The sequence below is a fragment of the Oryx dammah genome, unplaced genomic scaffold, assembly GCF_014754425.2.
Source record: "Oryx dammah isolate SB20612 unplaced genomic scaffold, SCBI_Odam_1.1 HiC_scaffold_15, whole genome shotgun sequence".
Lineage (NCBI taxonomy): Eukaryota > Metazoa > Chordata > Mammalia > Artiodactyla > Bovidae > Oryx > Oryx dammah.
Window position 1 is genome coordinate 11,986,420 of NW_024070199.1, and position 18,664 is coordinate 12,005,083.

General features: G+C 44.2%; 1 protein-coding gene across 3 annotated transcripts in view; it reads left to right on the forward strand.

The window, feature by feature from the left end:
- Nucleotides 1-18,664, forward strand: part of RAB30 (RAB30, member RAS oncogene family) — a 98,614-nt gene that overhangs the window by 71,909 nt on the left and 8,041 nt on the right. Inside the window, exons 1-4 of one of the 3 annotated variants that reach the window (XM_040255601.1) lie at nucleotides 488-1,504; nucleotides 1,744-1,844; nucleotides 6,292-6,375; nucleotides 14,019-14,202. In XM_040255601.1, the coding sequence (XP_040111535.1) occupies nucleotides 1,752-1,844; nucleotides 6,292-6,375; nucleotides 14,019-14,202 (361 nt within the window). In that variant the 5' untranslated portion in view covers nucleotides 488-1,504; nucleotides 1,744-1,751. Of the gene's footprint in view, nucleotides 1-487; nucleotides 1,505-1,526; nucleotides 1,845-6,291; nucleotides 6,376-14,018; nucleotides 14,203-18,664 lie in introns of those variants that run through there. The other 2 variants (XM_040255602.1, XM_040255603.1) reach the window with 2 other exon arrangements.

Here is an 18,664-nt window from a genome sequence, read left to right on the forward strand (position 1 = left end):
CCCTTGTTCACATGGAACTGCCCTGGCTCCTTCGCAGGTCGCTTTGCTGTGGCCTCTCCCTCCATCCCTGCACCCTGCAGCCCTCAGCCCTTGGAGCTCCGGTGGCAGGTGGGCGTCACCTTGGGCGCCCCCTTGCCCCCGTGTGCTCACTGACCCTTTCTGCTCACCTCCTTTACACTGACCCTCCTTTACTCCAGAGTCCATCAGGCTTGTTTGGCCTTCACCTTATGAAATGAGCTGTGCTCCTGTTATTTTGAGTTGTGACTAACTTCGTTGATCTCAAGGGCAGAGACTGTTTCATCTCTGTATTTCCTAGGATGACTGTTTTTATTGTTTAGTCGCTAAGTCGTGTCTGACTCTTTTGCAACCCCGTGGACTGTAACCTGCTAGGCTCCTCTGTCCATGGGATTTCCCAGGCATTCCCTTCTCCGGGGGAGTGGGCTGCCATTCCCTTCTCCAGGGGATCTTCCCAGCCCAGGGGTCAAACTCGAGTCTCCTGCTCGGCAGGCAGGTTCCCTACCTCTGAGCTACCAGGGAAGTCCAAGTGACTAGCACAGTGCTATAGTAGGTACTGAATTGTTTCTACCAGGATGGGGTTTTATGGGTACCAAGGCTCTTTTACATGGTCTTCTTTTTTTCCTTTAAGTCTCCATAACAGTTCTCTGAAGGAGACAAAGCAGGTAGTCTTTTTAGCATAGTTGGGAAACTAAGGCCTTTACTTCAGCTGTAGGCTCATTAGTTAATTATTTAATTCTACAGAGTAGATATTGACTAAGTGTAACTGTGTCCTATGGGCTAGGAAAATAGAGCTGAAAGACATCATCCTTTCCCTCAAAGATGAGGCAGACATTAGAACAAAGAATTGTATGACGTTTTAGGACAGAGGAACGGTGAACCTGTTTATTTGGGGAAGATGAGCAGAAAACTCAGAGAGAAAGAGATGCTTCCATCAGTCCCTAAAGGACTAACTTTCCAAACATAGAAAGGTTAAGGATTGTTTTTTATAAACACTTGATTCCCTACAGTGACAAGTACTCAATAAACATTTGTAATATGAAAACCCACACACAGAAAGTGATCGAGAGGGCGTCCGAGGCAGAGGAAATAACTGGTATGTAGTCCAGGGGGATGAGAAGAAGGGTACTTTGAGAGGTGCCGTAGCATCCACACGGCTGGCAGGAGGTGAATAGCAACAGGGAGGTGGTTGAGGGGAAGATGGCAGCAACCCCCCCTGGTAGGACGCCAGGTTCCCCAGGACTTGCAAGAGACTGAAAGCTTCCTCCCTTCATTCACACTCCCAGTCTCTAGCCCTTCCTCCCAGAGGCACTCACAGCATCTATGTAAACCACCTTTCAGCTTTGCATGGGCTCCGCTTTGCTCTGCTTCCTTGTGCCCCCAGCTCTTCTGCTCAGAGATTCATAATCTCCTTTTTGTGGCTAAAAGAAAACAGCTGACCACAGGAGCAACGTGTGACCTGACTGCTTGGAAGAATAAAGGTTACCAGGTGAAACGGCATCTGTGTCGTTTGCTCTCGTGGCGTGAGGGGACCAGGAAGGGTTAAAGGCCATCTGTGACCACACACCTGTGTTCCTCTCTTGCTGGCAGGGTCACTGGAGGGGAGCGTTACATTGCTCCTCCGATGAGTCAGCCCTGTGGTTCCCGGGGAGACGGGCTGGCGCAGCTTGAGCTCTGTGGGCAAGTCTGACCAGGCCCATCTCACTTGTGCCTGTGTTTGCCTTGCAGCTGTGTAAATGAGTATGGAAGATTATGATTTCCTGTTTAAAATTGTTTTAATCGGCAATGCTGGTGTGGGGAAGACGTGCCTAGTCCGACGGTTCACTCAGGTAAGAACCCTGGAGTCTGGGTTGGGTTTCTCTGTGTGGCCTGTGGAACTGCTGGTGGTGGTTTAGTTCCTGAGTCGTGTCTGACTCTTGCAACCGCATGGGCTGTAGCCCGCCAGGCTCCTCTGTCCGTGGGATTCTCCAGGCAAGAAAACTGGAGTGAGTTGCCATTCCCTTCTCCAGGGGATCTTCCCGACCCAGGGATCGAACTCGAGTCTCCTGCTTGGCAGGCGGATTCTTTACTGATGAGCCAACAGGGCCTACAGGGTTACGGAATCCTAATAGGATGGGTGAGCGGTACCCGCCCCAGCCTCTTGGCTTCCAGTCCTTTCCAAGCCCTTTCCAAGTGTACCAGCTCTGTAGCCTAAACTAGAAGGTTTGTTTTTGACATTTAAAATTTTCCATCTTATTTGAAATCTCAGCAGTGGTGAACACGACCACTCCTTCCTCTGTGAAATACCCTTTGCTCTTTTCTCTCCTTTTGTTTTGATTTTTTAAATTGAAGTATAGTTGGTAAGCAATATTATATGTTACAGGTGTGATTCACCATTTTTAAAAGGTTATACTCCATTTAGGGTTTAAAATATTGGCTGTATTCCCTGTATTGTGTAAAAGATGCACACAGCTTATTTGTTTAATATGTAATAGTTTGTATAGACTAGAGATTTTAAACCATCCCCAGGGAGCACGGCTCAGTGAGTTACCACCAACCCTCCCAAGCCTCCCATGGCTTCCTCTAGTGAAAGGGGTGAGTGGTTTTGCTTTCAGTCTTCAGTATCAAAAATACCTTTGTTGTTGTTTAATCACTAAGTCGTGTCCAGCTCTTTGCAACACCATGGACTGTAGCCTTCCAGGCTCTCTGTCCATGGGATTTTCCAGGCAAGAATATTGGAATTGGTTGCCATTTACTTCTCCAGGGAGTCTTCACAATCCAGGAATCGAACCCATGTCTCCTGCTTAGCAGGAGAATTCTTTTACCACTGAGCCACCTGGGAAACCCATCAAAAATACCTTATTGGATAAAAAACCCCCACAGATTACTCATTAATAATAATACAAATGAAAACCAATAATAATTAAGTGGAAACGAATCTGTACAAGTTAAACAAACATGTTAACTTCTTAAAAACTCAGATTCAAATTAAACCACTCAAGCTCCCTGCTGATGCCCTCTCAGTTCCTCCCAAAAAACTGACTGAATCATCTTGGTTTAGAATCAAATGTGCTAATTTTTCTAACCTACTCCATGAGAATGAAATGAGAACAATGAAGGACCATTTGAACCAAATTAGATGTTCCCTCTGGGTTGAGTCCTTTGTTCTAAGTGTAAGTTCCCTTTAGGGGGCTGCCCTTTTGAGAATTATTGCCAGATAGTATATACCCGATTTTACCCAGAAATGGGTGGGGAATCATTCTGAGATTGACCTTGTTTTGTGTTTTCCCGGGGAAATGATGAATGGCATCCTTTTGGGGATTTATTATGCATGCATCTTGCATTTTCATCAGGTGCTGGTGGGGAAGTTGAGAATAGCTCGTCTGTCTAAGGCAGAGGGCAGTTTGATGCTGGGGAAAGCACACTGGCTTGAAAAGACCTGGACCTTCATCCCAACTCTGCCCCGGCTTGCCTGGGAGCCTTGCCCAGCCTCCCTGCTTTCCTTTGATCTCCAAGGCCTCTTCCAGCTCTGAGAGTCTGTGGTTGTGTGGAAAACCAGAGAGGCCGATTGGATAACACAAACAGCTGGGGGGCACAGAGCAATCTTCGGAAATGTCAAGGATTTTCCCAGGATGATGAACACAGAATAGAACTTGTTACTGAGCCAGCTGTGCCTGTGTGCTAAGTTGCTTCAGTTGGGTCCAGCTCTTTGCAGGCCTGTGGACTGCAGCCCACCAGCCTCCTCTGTTTATGGGATTCTCCACCAAGAATACTGGACTGGGTTGCCATTCCCTTCTCCAGAGGATCTTCCCCACCCAGGGATCAAACCCACATTTCCTGCTTCTCCTGTGTTGCAGGCAGATTCTTTACCACTGAGCCACTGGGAAAGCCTACTAAACCATGGTCTGGTGAAATAAAAAATGACAAGCTTACTGGCTTCTGGGTTCAGTCAGCCACCAGGGCATAATATTTGAAACTTCAGCTGGTTTTACTTCCATCTAACGTTAGTAATCTTTTCTGCTTTTGGCAAGCGGATGAGATGAGACTGCAGAGATGTAGAGAAGTTTGCAGCCCCTTTATTGAAAATTCTCGTCACCTTGTCTTATTACTGAAAGTTCCCTTAGACATTTTTCAGCCCACTCTTCTCATTTTATAGGTTAAAAAACCCCTGAGGTCTAGAGGAAGGAAATGACTTGTTAGTAATCTTGTATCATGTTAATGGCAAGGCTGGGATGGAAACCTAGATCTTCTAGCTCACAGCCTGATCATTTTTATCTTCTTCATGTTCTCTCCTCGGAGACCATAGGAATCTGGCCTTTCTTATTTAAAAGCCTAATTCTTATCATTAGGGATAAAAATACCTCCCCACCCCTTTTTTGGTCACACCACTACGCACGTGGGCTCTTCATTCCCTTACCAGGGATCGAACCTGTGCCCCTGCAGTGGAAGCTTGGAGTCTGAACTACTGGACCACCAGGGAAGTCCAGACATGTTTCCATTTTTAAACAGTTATGTTTAGTAGACTCTTTGTGACCCTATGGGCTATACAGTCCATGGAATTTTTCAGGCCAGAATACCGGAGTGGGTAGCCTTTCCCTTCTTCAGGGGATCTTCCCAACCCAGGAATTGAACCAGGGTCTTTTTCATTGCAGGCGGATTCTTTACCAGCTGAGCCACAAGGGAAGCCCAAGAATACTGGAGTGGGCAGCCTATCCCTTCTCCAGCCCTTTCCCAACCCAGGAATTGAACCAGGGTCTTTTTCATTGCAGGCGGATTCTTTACCAACTGAGCTATGAGGGAAGCCCAACCAATAAGCACACCACCCATTAGTTTTTCTTTTCTGTTTACTTTACACCCCTCTTGGCTCCTCAACTCCACCCACCCCCCCACACCCCCGCCCAGAGTTCATATTTCATAGACAGGATTATGTTTGGTTTTGTTATTGAGTTGACAGTTAAAAATGGATTGGATTCAGCTGTTTTGGAGGCATGAGGAATTGGGGAATGAAATGATGAGGGAGACATTGGGAAGGGTTTGTTTTATTTTTTGGCATTTGATCCACTGCAAAACAGCTGGAGCTATAAACTTGAAGCTTGGCAGCCTTGTGTTTGAGCCAAACGAAAATGGAAGAAAATTGATTCAATATTTGTACGTAAAGTTCTGAATGTTTATATTTACAGGGTTTGCAGACGTGCAGTGGAACATTTGCTGTCGGTGTGACGCTCAGTCTTTCAAGTTCAAACTTTAATTAAAGACCTCTCTTATTAGGGAATAGACTTAATTAATGATGGCCCCAATCTTAGCTCCCAGAGCTAATAAAGTCCATTTTATTTTAATTTCTGGAAATTCTGGAGTGTGAATGTGAAGAGGGAAGAGAAACTAGGTGGAGGGTTTTTTCTTGATAGAATTTCTTCCCTCCAACTTCCTCTCTAAGCTTATGGGAAATATTATGCAACAGTAAATTACAATATACATATGATTTTACTAAACTCATACCTTTTTAGTTCAGCTTCCAATTTGACGTAAAGCTTTGTTTTGAAGTACTTACGTTAGACGAGAGAGGGACTGGTTTTTCTGAGGTCACCCGGAGCTCCTTTGGCTGCTTGCTGCCTCTTGGGTTGGTGCTATTTCGACTATTCTGTCCCCCTGGATGAATTTATCTTTTTCAGTTGTTGTCCCAGGGTCGTTGGCCCTGATCTCATGTAGTTGTGTCTATATAGAGGAAATAGTTATCACTGTCAGGGCAGAGGGAAATTCAGATCATCAGCTGTCTCCTTCATGTTTCTTGTGTTGATTTCTTGTTTGTTTCTTCAGCCTGGTGGTTCACACCGATGGCTGTTCATGCCCTAGACTAATAGCCAGTTGTCATCTTCCTTGATCTTATCTTTTAGAGCACCTATCCATTTTACCTGCACCCTAACCATCCCAGTTTCATCCCTACGGCTCCATGTTCCTGAGTCTTAACCTTGTGTCTGACTTCTGTTTCATTCTTTGGAGTTAATTCCGCCGTCCTTTTCCAGTTCCCTTCCGTTACCCTCTCTGTCTGCTTCCTTCTTTCTTTGTCCCTCTTTCCCCTTCCTTCTTTCAACATTTCTTTCTCCCCCATTTATCCTCCTTTCTCCTCCCTCAAAACATATACACAAAAGTAAATTAGATAGGGTTCCCGTGACACTAACCAGAGTTCTCTCTTCCATCAGTTAACTCAACCAAAGGAAGGGGCTGGCAGTGGGGGTAGGGGAGGATTTCATGTAATTGAAAGATTTGCTTATTGTTATTTTCTATTTATTTCTGCTTTAGGGTCTTTTCCCCCCAGGACAAGGAGCCACAATTGGAGTTGATTTTATGATTAAGACAGTGGAGATTAATGGTGAAAAAGTAAAGGTAAGATGCTAAATGTCCAATAAGGCTTTCATTGTGCTATGTGAGAAGAAGCAGTTGTTTTCATAACATTTCTTAAATCACCTAGTGGAAACCCACACTGAAAATGACGTACTCAGCCGTGACAGCTTATTTCCAGACAGAGTTCCTCTTTTCCCTTTACAGGGGCAGGAAGGGGTTGAGGATAATATGTTTGCAGATCAGAAGACAATGAGAGAAGAGCTAAGGCCAGTTTGTCCTGCTCTTGTCATGTCGGATGAGATGTAAAAACAAGGAAGAAATTTCTTCTGGGAATGTCTTGAGTTGGGCTCTTAAGACTTAGGTACTTCTTTTTTTCTTTCTTTCTTTTTCTCTGTCTCTCCCTCCCTCCCTCCCTCCTTTCTTTCCACACTGCACACTTTGCAGGATCTTAGTTCCCCAACCATGGATCGAATCTGGGCCCTCGGCAATGAGAGCACTAAGTCCTAACCACTGGACTACCAGGGAATTCCCTACTTCTTTCTTAATCACAGCCTCATTAGAGAGCCTGCTGATTTCTACATTCATCATTCTGTCATGTGAATCATTTATTAGAATTATTCCGTCTCCCACCCTACCTCAACCCCTGATAAGTGAGAAAGACTAAATGAGGGGTCCAGGAAGTGTCCATGATCTGCCCCCTACCCCTGCTTTGTGGCCTCTGGGTAGTTTAGTACCTGAAAGAGCTACATTGGGTTCAGTAACAAGAAAAGGGAGGGGGTGTTTTTCAAGTGCCTAATATGTGTCAATCCCTCCGCTGCCTTCTTTTACATTTAACTCAATCCTTATTGTAAACCCTATGAGGTAAGTGCTAAATTATCTTCATTTTGTATTTTTTAGAGAGATCGAGTGACTTATTTATCCATGATTACACAGTTAGCAAGGGAGGTAGGTGGGATATGAATTGGGTTTATATGAACCAGTGAACACCATTGCCTCCCCAGCAGGGGAGAAGGCAGGCATAATGAGCAAGGGAAGAGGGAGATGATGGAAAGAAATGTGCGGTAAGACTAAGTTACTTGGAAGGAGGGTAGAGATACTGATCTTTGGCTCTATGCCCATCAGAGTGAGTGAGATTCCACAGTCAGACCTTTCAGAGCTGAGTGCCATGGAAAGAAGGGATGATCCTGGGATCAACAGGACAGTGAGCACTGTGGCATCAGCGTTCCAGCCAGACCCAACTTCAACACTTCAACCTCAGTACCCCATCCTCAGCACCTCAACCTCAGCACCCCAACCTCAGCATCCCAACCTCATACCCCACCCTCAACATCCCAACCTCAGCACCCCAACCTCATACCCCAACTTCAGCATCCCAACCTCAGCACCCCAACCTCAGCATCCCAACCTCATACCCCAACCTTAGCATCCCAACCTCATACCCCAACCTCATACCCCACCCTCAACATCCCAACCTCATACCCCAACCTCAGCACCCCAACCTCATACCCCAACCTCAGCATCCTAAGTGTGAGTCCGTGCCACTTGCATCCTTCTCCCACAGGTACCTGCAGTCCGGCCTTCGGATGCCTCGGGAAGGACAGAGGAGCTCCAGGGTGCTCTTAGAGCATGCCGCAGGCACACAGAACTGTGTTTAGGAGGAGACTCCTGAGTGGGGGACAGAAACTTTGCCAGTGTCTCTTCCAGCTCTGACTCCTCAGAGGGGTTGGTTACTGCAGACATCTACACCAGATACAATAGTGATGGAGAGCTGGGCCCTCTGGAGAACAGCATGTGGACTCCATGTGAGTGTCCACTGGAAAGTTCAAAAAATCAGTGCATTGAGGTGGAGAGAAGGAGCTAGGCTGTGGGGAGAGGAGGGAGCCAGGAGTGTGCAGTCAGGAGGCAGCGGCAGGAAGAGCCACGTGTAGTTCTCTCTTGTTCCAGCAGAGGGAGCTGGTTGCCATCCCAAGGGTTGGGTTCAGATCGCTAGGCATTTTATTTCCAGAGATTTGGTTTTCTCATTTAAATCCATATATATGCATGAGTTCCTTCCTTTGACCAGAAAGGTTCATGCTTGCCATGTGTCAGGCTCTGGGAATAGAAAGCAGAAAATAAAGAAATGGTCCCCGTTTTTAAAGAACAGGCTTATTTTTCTCTCCTCAATTCCCAAGTTTAGTTATTACATTTATTCCACTTTCTGTGAACCATAACCTCATTTTTAAGTACTTCTTATACTCAGCTAAAAATCTGTCTTTTTATAGCATCTGAATCTACCACAGGCTCCCTGAGAAGAAGGTTTGTGTCTTACTCATCTTTGGATCACAGCACAGTTCCCATTTCTATCATCACTTCAGGCCTCTGGTCGTTCATCTGTGAGAAGTGAGAGCTGGCTCATCTCCCAAATCCAGATTTAATGACTCTTTGCCTGTGAATCTTTCTAGCCATATATGTAGAATCAAGACAGAAGATGACCGTCGTCAACCACAGTAATCCAAGGGTCTCATGAACACGGACATAGGAGGAGAGCAGCCGCGTCTCACTGAGGAAACAGTTATTTTCTCATTATTGTCAGTGTTCTTTAACACGAACTGAGTACCTCTTCTTAGTGAGAGTTTAGTGACTTTTTGCTGGGAGTCTGCAGGCTTTCCCAGTGCCCTGGAGAGCCCGTGGAAAGAGAACTCACTGCTGGTTTGCACAGAATCACCCACCTGGGGAGAGGCAGGGCAAGACCTGAATGTTAATTTTTCTCCCGACTGCTCACCATCCTCTCTCAGCCTTCCCTACAAGTCCGTTTCTTTCTAGGATGGCTCCCAGGATCACTGGCAGCTAATCAACGGTATTAGAAGGATTCCCAGAGCTATCAAGTGAAGAGAGTGGAAGTGTTAGTCACTCATTTGTGTCTGACTCCTTGCGAGCTACCCCGTGGACTGTAGCTCACCAGCTCCTCTCTGTCCTTGGAATTCTCCAGGCAAGAATACTGGAGTGGGTTGCCATTCCTTTCTCTAGGAGATCTTCCCAACCCTGGGATCGAACCTGGATCTCCTGCATTGCAGGCAGATTCTTTACTGTCTGAGCCACCAGGGAAGCCCCATAGCTATTGAGGCTTAGAGTCAAATCAGTGGAGGCAAAGTTAAAGAAGAGGCCCTTCTCTTAAAGTGGTCTGCATTATGAAGGTGACCTCGGGTAGAAAATATAATTAAAACCTATATAGAATTTTCTCTTATCCATTGATTTCTCTTAGCCTGTCATAAATTAATGTGTATTAAGTAAAACTTTAAGCTCAGTCTATGACATTTTAACGTTAGGAGATTTGTTATAATAGAAATAGAAGATTTGCTGGATTTTTCTCTCATCAGGTATGCATTGTGTAGATAGGAAAGTCTTGAGAGTACGTACACGTGTTTGCTTTTACAACCATCTGTCCATCCTTTTGTTCATCCAGCCACCCTGTGTCAGAGTGAATGCTTTGTACCAAGCACTGTGGTATGGTAAAGCGTCTTTCTTCCCTAGTAACTTCCTATCATCTTTCACAAACATTTCATCTGTGAAACCTTCTTTAACTCCCTATTAATCATTTAAGCAGAATGAGTCCATCTTTCCTTTGTGATTGATGAATGATGACCATCCTCAGGTCATTCAGTTAGCCATCATGTCAGTGTGTCCACCATGAACCACAGACTGTTTTAGGTGGGGCCCTGGGGTATATGGTTAAATAAGAGACAGCCTTCACCGTCAGATAACTCAGTCTTACAAGGGGACACAGTAGATTGCAATACTTTTTTTTGTTTGTTTTTGGCTGTGCCTCATGGCATGTGGGATATTAGTTCCCTGACCAGGGTTCGAACCTGCACTACCTGCAGTGGAAGGGCAGAATTTTAACCTCTGGACCACTCGGGAAGTCCCTGAAGTACATTTTTGTAGCAGTGAGGCAGTAGAGGTATGAGTGGTAGTGCAAAGAAGAGAGTGCATAGTGGTAATGCAAAGAGATAGCACAGCCTCATGCTGGAAGTGAGAGTGGTTAGAAAGCCCCGGGCAGAGTTATTGAGAACATATTGATGGACAGAAGACCCATACCAGGAGACACTCTCCTGCTGGCCCCTCTTTAATAGAACATCTCATATCTTACCATGGGCTTCCCAAGTGACGCTAGTGCCAGTGCGGGAGATAAAAGATGCATGGGTTCAATCCCTGGATTGGGAAGATCCCCTGGAGGAGGGCACGGCAACCCTCTCCAGTATTCTGGCCTGGAGAATTCCATGACCGAGGAGCCTGGTGGGCTACAGTTCATAGGGTTGCAAAGAGGCAGACCTGACTGAAGCGACTTCGCATGCGCACCTGTCTTATCATAGTCAGTCAACTGTGTATTTATCCTCCTTTACTATGAGCATTCTGATATCAGGGATTGTGTTTTCTTTATCTTTGTATCTTCCCTGTGCTTAGCACAGTGCTCTGCATCTATTTATGATCTGTAAATGCTGAAAAAGAGCAAACAAATTGCAGAGACAATAGTGAAACTAAGTTGAGTAATAAAGGCAGTGGAATCTGGATCTCCTCAGAAATTAACCATAAGGCTAGAAAGAGGAAGCTCCCTTTGGGAAAGCAGCCTGCATCTCGGCCAAGACATCTAATCACTTTTCTGGAAGATATTTTGGTGGTTCTAATTCTCAGAGCTGTTCTCAAGATGTGCCTGTCATGAGAACATACTGATGTCTAAGGATCAGCCTTGTTAAGTTCAATCACAAGTGTTTTTCAAGGTTCACTGTGGCATTGAGATAATGGTCTTTTGTTCTAAGACACAGCCTGGAGAGGGGAGCCGTGTCCCTAGGTTTGATACAGAGAAGAGAAGTAGCTTTTGTCCTGGCAAAAGCTGTAACATCTGTATGACCGCCTTCAGCGTACACAGGCTTTCATGTACAGCATCAAAGGGCAGCTGTGACTTCAAATCAAAGGAGAGCCTGTGTGCCTCTCTTTGGTGGCAGGGACCACCGGTCACTCTCAGTCTTCTCAGCTAAGCCGATCTGAGCAGAGGGTGACACTGACTGCCTCATCCTCTCTGGATGCAGTTGGACATCTAAATCAGCCTCTGGCAGCAGAGCAGCACGGTGTATGGACTGAGTCCCCTCCTGGGGGGTCAGAGTCTGGAGTCTGAGTCCCAGCCTTGTGAGTTACCTGCTAACGAAAGGGAGGCGTAAACTTGGCTGCCTCACTGGGATTTGTTGTAAGGGTGAGATGAGACCATGAATAACTATTTGAACATTTACTATTTTCCAGACACTGTAGGGGATAACTGAGAGGAAAATGGACCCTAAATCACCCCCCTCAGGAAACTTTCCATCTAATGAGAAAGATGGCGATGGAACACGTTATTACAAATACATAAGTGATTCAAGTGTGTCAGGTGGGACTTCCCTGCTGGCCCAGTGGTGAAGAATCTGCCTGCCAGTGCAGGGGACATGGGTTCGATCCCTGGTCTGGGAAGATCCCACATGCTGTGGGGCCAGCTAAGCCCATGTGCCCAGCTACTGAGCCTGTACTCTAGAGCTCATGGGCTGCAGGGAGAGAAACCACTGCACTGAGAAGCTCATGCAGTGCAACTAGAGAGTAGTCCCTGCTCATCGCAACTCGAGAAAGCCTGCAAGTAGCAACCAAGACCCAGGGCAGCCCCAAAGAAAAAGTGTGTTTGGTGCTGTGATAGGAAATTACAGGCTTGGTTGGAGTTGAGATGATTTGGGGGTGGAGATGGGGAACCTGGCCTAATCTGAAGGTTCCAAAAGTCTTCCCTGAGGAAATGATGTCCTGTTAAGGGAGTGGATGCACCTTGTGACACGTGAAATCGATGCAGTGAGAAGGGAAGATTACTGTCAGTGTGATTTCTCAAGGCCTCGGATTTGTTCCGCGCTCAGCAGTCTCTCTGGGGAACAGTTTCTCTCTCAGAAGTCTGCTCTGTGCAAGGAAATTCAGGTTGAAGTGAGAGGTGTTTTGCCTTCTTTGTCTTTAGAACCATCAGTTATGAGGTCTTCAAACTGGTAAATGACTTCAGCAGGTTTGAATGTTATTAACCTCTTTTAATAAAGAAGCCGCCGAAGCCAAAGGAGGTTAGGTGACTTGCCGAAGGTCAGAGGGCTTACAGGTGGCGGAGGGAAATTATTTCCCTTGTCTGCCATGGCATTGCTCCTGTTTTCATGAACAAAGATCATACCTTAATATATTCATGTGAATGGATTTTTTTTGCCCTCTCCAGTTGTTGGCTGAAATGCCAACAGTCACAGAGTGACACCTTGCCCTGGATCCTGACTTTTGTACTAGGGCATCATGATGAAGGGCAGAGACTCTGGGACTTCCTGGTGGTCCAAGGGTTGAGACTCTACACTTCCAATGCAGAAGGTATGAGTTCAGTTCCTGGTCAGGGAACTAGGATCCCACAGACCACTTGGCATGGCCAATTAAAAAAAAAGAGCAAGGACTCAGACCACACTGCATGGTTGAATCAGCTCTAAGACATATTGGCTGTGAGACACTGGGCAAGTTAATTAATCTCTCTGTGCCTCAGTTTCCTCATATGAGAAATGATACAGAAATAGTATTTACATACCTCATCGAGTTCTTGTGAGGAGTAAATGAGTTATTATGTGTAGAGTACTTAGAATAGAGCTTGGCACATAAATGCTCAACAGTTTGGTTGTCTAGTTTTTTTTTTTTTAATAAAGAATAGAGGGAATTGCTCAAAACAAAAATGAGAGCATTTGAAATATGTTCTAAGAGTGTAAACTTTTAATAAGACCTAGGAATATACTTTCTGGTTTAGAAAATAAAAGGGAAAATTAAAGATATGAGCAATGAAGAATCTATGGATAAAAAGAGCAGTTCTTATATGGCAGAAACCAACACAGTATTGTAATTATCCTTCAATTAAAAATAAATAAATTAGAAATAGCAGTTCTTAGGAGAAACAGGCTTATCATAAAAGTTAAGTAGATTGTAAATACCCTAATTTCACCTTTTAAATGAAATTGTGTGAAAATAATCTGAATGCCTTTTAAAAAAAGAATAAAGGGGAAACAAAAAATTTAGCAAAGAAAAAGCAAAGCAAGTCCCTCTCTTTCACCAGAAGGAATTTTTAAAAAATTAGAGGTGCCTTTCTCTTACAGCGAAAAACGGCCATGAACTTATTTGGGTGAAGGTGTTTCTATTTTATACACTGGAAGTGTACTGGAGTGGGTTGCCATTTCCTTCTTCAGTGAACCACATTTTGTCAGAACTCCTTATTATGACCCCGTCCATCTTGGGTGGCCCTGCACAGCATGACTTATAGCTTCATTGAGTTACACAAGCTCCTTCACCATGACAAGGCTGTGATCCATGAAGGGGGTTCATTGGAAGGACTGATGCTGAAGCTGAAACTCCAGTACTTTGGCCACCTGATGCGAAGAGCTGACTCATTGGGAAAGACCCTGATGAGGGAGAGGTGGTGGCAGATGATGAGATGGTTGGATGGCATCAGTGACTCAATGGACATGAGTTTGAGCAAACCCCAGGAGACAGTGAAGGACAGGGGAGCCTGGCGTGCTGCAGTCCATGTGGTCGCAAAGAGTTGGACGTGACTGAGCGACCAAACAATGACAAGAAGGCAAGGCTTTCTTTCTTCTTTGCTTCACCAACCTGACCCTTGTTTTATGCCTTTACAGCTTCAGATCTGGGACACAGCAGGTCAAGAGAGATTTCGGTCCATCACCCAGAGTTATTACCGAAGCGCCAATGCCTTGATCCTTACCTATGACATAACCTGTGAGGAATCCTTCCGTTGCCTTCCTGAGTGGCTGCGGGAGATAGAACAATATGCTAGCAACAAGGTCATCACTGTGCTAGTGGGTAAGTAAGGACTGATGAGGAGGGAAATTGATTTGTGAGCATCAGAGAATTTATAATCACATAAGGCTTGTGCCTTGGCACCTTGCAAGAATAGTCTTCAACAAGGGTCCCCAACCTCTGGGCCACAGACCAGTGCCTCATGTGAGATCAGCAGCAGCATTAGAGGAGAACTAAAGTGTGCAATGAATGTAATGAGCTTGAATCATACTGAAACCATCCCCCTACTCCGCCCATGGGAAAATTGTCTTCCACGAAACTGGTCCCTGGTGCCAAAAAGGTTGGGGACCACTGGTCTACAGCTCTATAATTCATTCAGTCAGCGTTCAGTTCTTCTGATTGAAGTTGAAGAGAAAATGAAATAGAGTCTAAACCACGGTGATGATTTAGAAAAGTAGAGAATACTGCTGATTGATTTTCCTATCAGCATAGTCTCTAGAAGAAGGTGGATTGCCATGAAAGTTATATGGGCTGCTAAGCATTAAAAAAGGAACTTCCCTGTAGCTCATATGGTAAGGAATCTGCATGCAATGCAAGAGACCCAGGTTTGATTTCTGGGTTGGGAAGATCCTCTGGAGAAGGGTATGGCAACCCACTCCAGTATTCTTGCCTGGAGAATCCCATGGACAAAGGAGCCTGGCAGGGTACAGTCCGTGGAGTTGCAAAAAGTCAGGCATGACTGAGGAACTAACAGTACTACTACTGAGCATTAAAAAAAAAATCTAGACCATGGAAACTGCTGATCTAGAAGATATATCTAAGATGATGAGGAATTCATTATTGAAGCATTTGTGTTTTGCTTTAAAAATGGATTTTGGTTAACTTTTTTTCCCTTCTTATGCTTATACTGATCTGAGAAATTCTAATTTTCAGAAAGAATCCCTTAAGGGAAATTCTGCAGTTTATTTCATCTTATAGGAGGGTAGAACCTCTATTTAGTATGAGGGGAAAACAGAAAACAACCCATGTTTTTTTTTTGTGGTAACAAATGCACCTGTTATAAATGGAATTGCAGTGAAATGGACCAGATTATTAAAAACCCTCTACTAGTGATGGAAAAATGTTAATAATATATGGTTGTTAAAAAGTTTCCTTCCTGGGAATTCCGTGGTGGTCCAGTTGGGATGCCACGCTCCCACTGCAGGGGGCACAGGTTTGATCTCTCGTTTATGTCTTGTCGGGAAACTAAGATCCTGCACACCATGGGATGTGGCCAGAAAAAAATTTTTTTCTTCCTAAGAAGTAACATTGTTATATGTTCTAGAAAGACCCAAATTTTGGAAATCTGATATTCTCAGAAACATTAAGTTAAAAATCATGATTAACAGTAAGTTAAACAAACACATTATAGAATCATGCATTATAGCTGGTGTATATGTGCGAGGAATCATTTTAAGAACACTGTGTGTCACGATCTCAAATTTACAGATGAGGAAAGCAAGATTCAGAGAAGTAAAGTTCTTTGTTCAAGGTCACACAGCATGTTAGATCGACTCTAGAGGCTGTGTTTATCCAGCTGTAATGTGCTGCCTTGTAACAAACTGCTGGACTTTTCCTTCAGGCTGCTGGGTTAAGTATTTGCCTCACTATAAGAACCAGTGCCCCCCGGCTCAGATCGGAAAACCCACCTGCACATTGGAGAATCTTTGCTGGGAAGAGCTTGAAAGCCCTCTGCTCTGGACAGAAAGCTCTGAGAACTTGAGTCAAAGCATTACTACTTGGGATTCTGTTTAAGGAAGTTGAATGCACAGATGAGGGAACATAATTAGTCAGCTTGATATGAAAGAGGCACTGGCTTTTTTAAAAAAAACTTTTTATTATGGGAAATTTTAAACATAAGCAAAATAGAGCAAACCGTATAATGAACACCCATATGCACACGTCTCAGAGTTGACAGTGAACAGCTCACAGCCAGTCTTGTTTTATCTGTTCCCCACCTCTTCTGTCTGCCCTTCCCTTCAGATTGTTTTGAAGCAAATCCAAGATGTCGTATTAATTCAGTTTGTATTATGTCAGTGTGCATCTCTGTAAAAGATATGTCTTTTAATTCTCCTTTTAGCTGGAGGTTATCCTTCCATATTTGCTCCCTGGGGATTTGCTTGTTAAAGCATTTGTTTGTGCTGTGGCGTTTTCAAGTCTGAATTGTACTATTTCAGCCTGGTGGTGTCATTTGATGCATTCCTCTGTCACTTAAATCTCTGGTGGATTTGCAGGTGAATCTAGAGCCTGCTCAGATTCAGGGTTTTTGCTTTTTGTTTTAGCAAATATATTATGTGGTTGGTATTCTGAGGTGCTGTTCTCAGGGCAGTCAAGAAAAATGCTTGATTCTTTGTTTTTATTTTTTAAGCTTAGTCACAGAAGTTTTGTAAAAGATTTTTTTATTGTAGTTTGGGCCATTCTGGGTCTTCATTGTTGCATGCCGGCTTTCTCTAGTTGCAGAGATCAGGGGCTACTCTTCACTGTGGTGTGGGCTTCTCCTTGTGGTGGCTTCTCTTGTTTCGGAACACAGGCACTGGGTACTTGGGCTTCAGTAGCTGTGCTGCAAGGGCGTAGTTGCCCCGTGGCACATTGGGATCTTCCCAGACCAAGGATCGAACTGGTGTCCCCTGCGTTGCAAGGTGGACTCTTAACCACCGGATCACCAGGAAACCACTCTTTTTCATTTATTACTTTTCAAAATAATGAGTTGGTTCCCAAGTCTTCCAAAAGTAACTATTAAAGTTTGTTTTTGTTTTGAATATTGTTATAGATTTAAATATATTTGATGTATTCTAGTCCTTTGCAGTTATTATTACTGATGCTTCTATATTGTTCCAGCTTTGAGTGGGAGCCTCTTCAAGTGCACTCTTGAGTGCTTTTGACATGGCCTAGGAATCCTTGATGATTTTCTTGCTTTCTGGGATGACATGTTCTAGGTGCATCTAATGCATTTCCTACCCCTGACCTGGAATTAGCCATTTCTTTAAGAAATACTATTGATTTTCAATGGGAAGTTGTATTTAGAAGCTAAGCCAAGGTGATAGGAATCATCTTTACTGCAGAGTTGGGGGGGAGGTGTGATGGCTTTCAGGCTCCCCAGTAGACAGAGCTAATGTATTGTGTGTCTGTGTGGTGGACTCTGTAGCTTCTACAGGGGAGTGTCTCATTAGGCTCTCCTGAACACTTTGACCCACAAGACTACCATCGGCCACATGGCATCACAGACATTTAGGAAGATACAGGACAGCAAACACAGCTTAATAGCAGGTCAGTACCAAGCATTCCTCTTCAGTGGAAGCAGCCCTCATAGATTGAGTCCACAGAGCTGCCCAGGACCTCCCGGGACAGTGCAGGTGTGAGGCAACCAGGCTCACTTCAGGCAAGTGCAGGGTCTGCTCTGGCTGCAAGCCTCAGTGCCCCCGTAGGAGCCTATCTCTCTTGTAGTAGCCTGACAGCCCTAACTTGCAGGGTCTTTCCACATGAAGAATTGCCACACTTAGGGAAGCCCAAAGTTAAGGCTTTCCATTAGGTATTTATAATTCATACATAGAATTCCATGTATAAGAATTTATCAATCAAGGGTCACTTTTACCATGAGCAATGTTGCCAAGCATCACAGTTGACATATTACCTTTGTCAGATTTCCAAAGCAGAAGTAGAACAGTTTTTAAAGATAAAATAACACCATGAATTATTCACACCGATACTTCCATTTGTAATTCAGGACTACAGGAATTTTCCTTTACTTCATTAAGCTTATATCCGTGTTTCTGTTCTCCCATGTCCCAAATCCCTGACCCAGTGTCGCCAGCATAATTACTTATTTGCTTTATCCCCTAAAACATGTACAGCAGCCACAGAGTAATGCTGCGAACATGACCACTAACAAGATGATTTCTGCAGCACTTTAAGATTTTTTCCTTCAGTTCTGTTTGTCCTTATATGCCACTGGGGATGCGTGGTTCCATTACTGGTTAAATTCCCTTCAACTTACCTGAAATAATTCCTCTTTGTGTGGTCATGCCACTTCATGATAAACAGCTTCATTTGTTTAATTTTGTTTTCAATGTTAGGAATTGCTTTTTAAATTTAATTTCATATTGTATAGTCATATAAAACATTGATAAGGTTCTGAAGTCAAATCTATGACACAGTATATTTAGAGAGGTCTGATTTTCACCCCTCACCTTTGTTCCTTTCACAGGTAATTGTTATCTTTAAAATTAAAATTTTGTTTCAGTCTCTCATTAATAAAATAAGACACTGTATGTATGTATTTTTTCATCCCCTTTCCTTAGATCGAGAGCTGGGTCTTATATATACTTTTTTCCTGCTTTGCTTTATTTGCTTAATGACCTATCCTAATATCTCACTCCATGATAGCCTGTAGAGATACTCCTCATTGCTTTTTTGAAAATAATTTTGTTTACTTTTATTCATTTATTCATATTTGACTGCACTGGGTCTTCCTTGCTGAAAGCAGGCT